Here is a 6,000-nt window from a genome sequence, read left to right on the forward strand (position 1 = left end):
AAGGCTTCAAATTGCGGAGATCAGCGCCGCCCCACCGCGACCCGAGTCATTGGATTAGAACAGGAGAAAATAAAAAATGATTATGAAAAAAACAAACCAAAGTACAGTAGGACAAACAGTGACTCTCGTGTATTTCACTGCTCTTCTGACTGAGCCGCTGCAGCCTGACTCCGCTCTGCAGCGGTTTGTTCTTCTAAAGCCCACGGTGCAGGTGTGTCTTTTCGAGAGAAGAACAAAGTTATCAGTAGATGTTGTCGCTCTTTTTTCTTCTGCGCAAAAAGATTCTTGTAAACCAACATGCCACCATCGATTATGTTAAATATGGCAAGCTGTTTTACGTATGTGAACATATTAAACCGCAACATTATTGACAAGAAGAAGAAGTGGAGAGACTGTGTAGCCAATCAGAATGCAGAACACAATGCACGATGCAAATCCGTGAAGCAGCGAGACCGCGAAAGGTGAACGGCGATATAGCGAGGGTTCACTGTATATGCATTGGTCTCTTTATGAAGATGACGAGCTAAATTTTCTATTTTTGCTGTCAAAAATACTTTAGAATAAAGTATTCTGCCCGTGGATTTCAAGACTGATCAAGATAGCACAAAAAGAAATGTCATTTCGGAGATGTTTATTTGTGAGGATGTACAGGTGTTGTCCAAGTCTCCATTTGGCGCTCGGACAGCACCTGATATACAAACTTCAGATGACTGTAACTCCTCAGCGCTTCAACATACAGCCATCATTGAGGCTCTAATGAAAATAATGACCAGAGGAATCCTCTGGTAGACACATTATTACTGATAGTGGAAATGACTAATAATTATATAAATAAAATACCATATCTGGGGGGTAAAGGGCGGTAGCGTACAGTCAGACCTCCTCCCCCTGTATGTAAATGTAATGAACATGTTTTGTATAAGCCATAGATCTATTCTAACCTGTACAAGGTAGATTGTCTTTAATGATGTAAAAGTGCAAAATTATCACTCAACAAACTTCTGATGCATTCTCAGTGTCTTTTCTGTTGGTTTGAAAAGGTTTTAAGACAGAATGTTGGACGTTAAACTCCTAAAACTCTTAAAGCTGGAGGTTCTGGTGCGAGCTGTCCAGGTTTAGATGCATTTTGCATACAAAGGAGCAAAGTGCTGCTGGAGATTAAACCACAGCTGTGCTAATTGGTCCCTAATGGTCAGAAACAGGATGTGAGGAAACTCTGGGATCGTAAATTATCATGGACAGCTAAACGATAATTTACTGAATTTTAGAAATTTAAAGGGGAGTTGTTATAGGCTCTGGATGTCTGGAGGAAAATGTTTTGAACATCCAGATCCTCTGAGTGAAGGTGTTAATAAAAAGCTTACTGCTTACATTTCATACACGGAAACAACCTGGTATGACTTTTATTTTGCAAACGGAAGAATATTAAAAATAAGAGGAAAACATTTGACTTCCTTTCTTCAGATCCTCATTATTTTTGTTCGAGTTGTTTGATAAAATGGTATTTGTGACATCAGTTCTAACAGAAAAAAGGAAAGTTTATTAATATAGAAACATTTATGCATAACGGTTTACAGGATAGGAAATGAAACAAAAGGATTGCACAAAATAAAAACATGTTGGACAGTTTTTAACATCTTAAAATAAATGTTTCAGAGTTTATTATTTGATTAAAAGCTGCTGTAAACAAAAATAGTTTTTAATTCAACCGAGTTTATTTTTAGAATACAAATTCACAACAAGCACCGTCATGAGGCACTTAAAAAAATCAGTAATAAATTTTACTGGAGGATAAATCGTCCTGGTAATTATTTCAATAAATTATAGTATTGTTGTTTTCAGACTATTTTCAAATATATTGATCATGGCCTAAAAATGCAAGTTCAAAAAATATCATTTTTTTTATTTTCAATAAAACAAATTTGATAAATAAATGGGTGTATAATTTTTATATTTAATGGAGTTGAAGAGGATTTATGTTTCTGCAAAAGCAACTCAAGTTTATTTTTCTTTAATTGTGCTTCTAAATTACAAAAATTTGGACTGTTTGCACAATACCTGATAGTAAAGAACAACTTATTTTTTTATTTCTGTGTGTTTGACATGATTGGAAAGCTGAGAATCCACACGTTCAGAATCTGTAAGCAACTCAAAACGACTCGTTTTGACGTATTCGTGACAATAAGTGAGTCAAGAGACGAATATTTTCATTTTGGAGATATATCAACATGTTGTGTTATTGTGGGGCAATTTAAGTGTTTGCTAAACACTAACAGTTTGAGAAACACTGAACTATCAGAACCAGAACCCGGTTCTGTCCAATCCAAGTCAGACTGTAAAGGAAACTGAAAATATGGATCAACCCTGAAAAAACCGATCAAATGGAATCTGATTTAATCTACTTATAAACAATAATTAATTACTTTTAGTTTGTCATTCATAATCCAACTGATTTCGAAGGGCTTTGTGTTCCTAGTGGAAAACAAGTTTACATTTTAACATGAATGAGAAAATGTGAGATATCAAAGTTTAAAGTGCTTTACAGTTTCATTTTGTTTCTTTGTTTTGTTCTGCCTGTTTGTCTGCAGCAAGTTGCAATATTTCCTTTTATTTGTTGCTGGGGTTATTGGATCCTGGTTCTGACTCTGTTCGTCCTCATCAGTTAGAAACAAAACCAATATTTTTCCTTCACTTTGTCAAAACGAAAGGTGCAGATGGAACAGCAGCGAGCGCATAAACTGACTCTGTTCCATCCAGCTTTGTTTTAAACCCTGATTTAAAATCCTCGTCTGGAAAGAAGTGCGAAGCTTTGACTTTACAAAAAACAGTAGAAACTCTGTTACTATCAGCGAGACACCATTAACAGAAACAGCGTGCAGTCCTGTTCCCTTCCCGGACAGCGCAGATTTACTTTGTTCTTGGACATATTACCCAGACTGAATAAATATCATCCTGTCTCATTACCGGGAACGTTTGTTCCCAACAGGCGTTTCTTCTCAAGCCTCATTAACAATGCAGCAGGTTGGGTTTATTTTTTCCTCTAATGTCACGCCGTAAAGTGCCAAACCCATCCAGTCGATGCTTCCTCCGCAGGAAGGTCGTCTGCAGTGCAAATAAGTGTTAGTCCCCCAATGTGTTCATGCTGGATCTGTTTTAATTACTTTTGTGATTAAAAATAAAACTATATTAGGAATAATGTGAGGCATTAAGGCCAATCAAAGTTTCCTCATTGCAAAGAGCTGCAGTCGTCTGCTGGGCCAGTTTAGCTCCATTTCTCTGTTATTTATGACGCTCAGGAAGGTCCGGCCTGTACCCAGGATGCTGTCCAGTCAGCTTGACCTCTTTGAAAATTGAACTTTGCTGGACAGTTTGCCCTGCTGCACATTTAGCTTCCTTTTCAGCCTAATTTTGATTCGACTCTGTTCTTTGCAAAAGTATTCCGACTTACTTCAACATATCCACGTTTTCTGTTTTAAGTTACAGCTAGGACTGTCGCAATAAGAAATGAATCAATTAATCACATGAGGAATTAAAATGAGCTCAATAATTTCCATTTGTATGATTTTTTTTTTCTCTCTTTTTCTACCAAAAATTTAATAACTAAAGTCTCAAAATTGGTGTTTTGGTCTCAACTGCACCTTTTTTGAGGGACAGTTTTGTTTACAGAGATTCATAATAAATTTTTCTGTTATTTTGTTTATTTATTTTAGATATTTAAAATGTTTTCCAGTTCCAGTGTTAAATGTCCCTCAGTATTGAAAGTTTATTGATCTTTGAGAATGTGCTCTTGCATTAGTAAGACATTATTATTATATTACATGAAAATGGACTTAAAAAACCCAATATCGTTTATCACAATCATTTCTGGGAAAATTTATCGTCCAGTAAAATTTCTTATGGTTACAGGCCTGTTGGAGAAATCCTTTAATCTCCACGGCAACCATTCAGCTGTAGAAAATGCCTGGATGGATCTAGCCCCGCCTTTTAGGTACAGCTCCTCCTCTGAGCTGCAGTTTCCTAGCTACTGAGCTTCTGCCTCACACCCGGCTCCTTCAGACTAGCCAGCAGCAATTAGCAAACACCTGGTGGAACTGAACATCAGCTGAGCTCATTATAGACGCTACTTCTCAGAGCAACGCTGGTAAAAACTGTTAAAAGGTTAACAGAGGAGCCGTGTTGGGACATATATATATATATATATTATACATATATTAATATATATATAATTTTATGTCAACTGAAGGTAACGTAGTGACTTGATTGTGCTGGAAAATGGTACTCCACTCCTCTGCAAGAAAACACAGAATCTTTCCAAGTTTCTCATGCAAATGTCTTACTTCACTAGAAATAAGACAAACCAACTTACAAGTAACTTTTCAGAAACATGTAGGATTTTGTTTGAAGTCAATAATTCTTAATATTGACAAAAAGGTTTTAGCTTCACTGGCAGATTATTTAACTTATAACAAGACATTTTCCCGTGTTATAAGTTAGTTTATCTGCCAGTGGAACTAGAACTGTGTTGCTAGGTAACGGGCTGGGCTTGGCTGGGGTTGCTAGGTAACGGCTCAGTGGAATATTCTACCAGTGGAACCAGAACATTTTCATTAATATTAAATAATAATGTAGTTAAAACAAGACTCCATATCAAGCAGAAAAGTTACTTTTAATTTAGTTAGTTTTATTTCAAGTGTGCTAAGATATTTGCAATATAAACTAGACCAAAACTACTTGGTGAGATTTTGTGTTTTTGCAGTGTATATTTGCCTGGAAAATACATAAGGCCGCCCCTTTAAATGTCCTTTTCCTTCCAGTTCAAGGTGAACGGCGAGTGGTGGACTTGGATCGACTACGACCGTTTCCAGGATCTGGTCCAGGCTCACGAAGACAGCGGCGGGCAGCAGAGCTTTTCGGCCTTGGACTACACCGCCAAGACCCCCAGCTGGGCTTTGTTTGGGTCAAACGAACAAGGGTTCGACCCGGCCGACACTCGCTTCCAGCGGCGCAACAAAACCAAAGATATCTCTGGATGCTGATTCTGAAGATGACAATGAATTTAAAGAAACAGTAAAAAATTTATATCAGCTTTATTGTTCGGCTCTTCCCTCTTACCTGTTCTGTTTGGATCTTTAAATGTATTTGCATCGCAGCTGGATGAACAGAAAAATTACCTTTTTATTGTTTCTTTTTTAAATGGATGTACATAAACTGTTCAGCTTGTAATCTTCTTGATTTCTCGTTGTTAAACTGGATTGTCCTTCTTCAGAAATTGTTTTTTCCAGTTCCTCTTGCTCTTCCTTTCTGCTTGTACTTTTTTCTTATTCCAAATTTCTGTTTAAAAGTTTCATCGCTTTTTTTTTTTCTTTCTTTCATCTCAGGGTCAGGATTTTTCAAAACATCCCTCTGGTGTCAGAGTATTTTATTTCTCAGTCAACTGCTGTCAAAATATTTTGGCCACTTAAAATAAATGTGTTTGAAATAAAAATTTTAAAAATGTTTAAAATCTCAATGGCTTTTGTAGAATTATTGTTATGATAATTAAACTCTTGGATTGGTAGGCCTCCTTGCTGCCTCTTGTCATTTGGGTTTTTATGCAGTTTTAGCAACAATTACACTGGTAAACATGCAGTAAGTCGTGTTTAGGGAGTAAAGCAGGTTCCTTTAGGTTCAAATCACTTTCTGTTTCTGCTTTTTATTTGAAAAATCAAACCTATTAAAGAAAAATGGATTTACAATCATCCATTTTGTCTGTGTCACCACGATGTTTAGCCTCTTAGTGACATGAAGAAGTAAAGAATAAGATGTGATGCTTCCCATCATATCTTATTCTTACATCAAGGGCGTCAAACTCATTTTCATTTTGGGCCAAATCAAAAATCGGAATGTTCTTAAAGGGCCAGCTGGGCCAGAATGTATTGATAAAACCCATTAAACTGTTAAAATATTATTAAAAGCTCTTTGTTCAATAAGTGTTTCTTAAACTGAAATAATATTGAACAT

At 36.4% G+C, this 6,000-nt stretch overlaps 1 protein-coding gene across 2 annotated transcripts in view; it reads left to right on the forward strand.

Moving 5' to 3' along the window:
• Positions 1–5,555, forward strand: part of tyw1 (tRNA-yW synthesizing protein 1 homolog (S. cerevisiae)) — a 43,528-nt gene extending 37,973 nt beyond the window's left edge. The window contains exon 16 of one of the 2 annotated variants that reach the window (XR_004342874.1): positions 4,815–4,958. Coding sequence is in view for 1 of the 2 variants with exons in the window: in XM_032590978.1 (XP_032446869.1) it covers positions 4,815–5,036 (222 nt within the window). In the remaining variant the exon portion in view is untranslated. Of the gene's footprint in view, positions 1–4,814 lie in introns of both variants that reach the window. The other variant, XM_032590978.1, reaches the window with a different exon arrangement.
• The last annotated feature ends 445 nt before the right edge of the window (positions 5,556–6,000 follow it).

This window comes from Xiphophorus hellerii, chromosome 18 (genome assembly GCF_003331165.1).
Source record: "Xiphophorus hellerii strain 12219 chromosome 18, Xiphophorus_hellerii-4.1, whole genome shotgun sequence".
Lineage (NCBI taxonomy): Eukaryota > Metazoa > Chordata > Actinopteri > Cyprinodontiformes > Poeciliidae > Xiphophorus > Xiphophorus hellerii.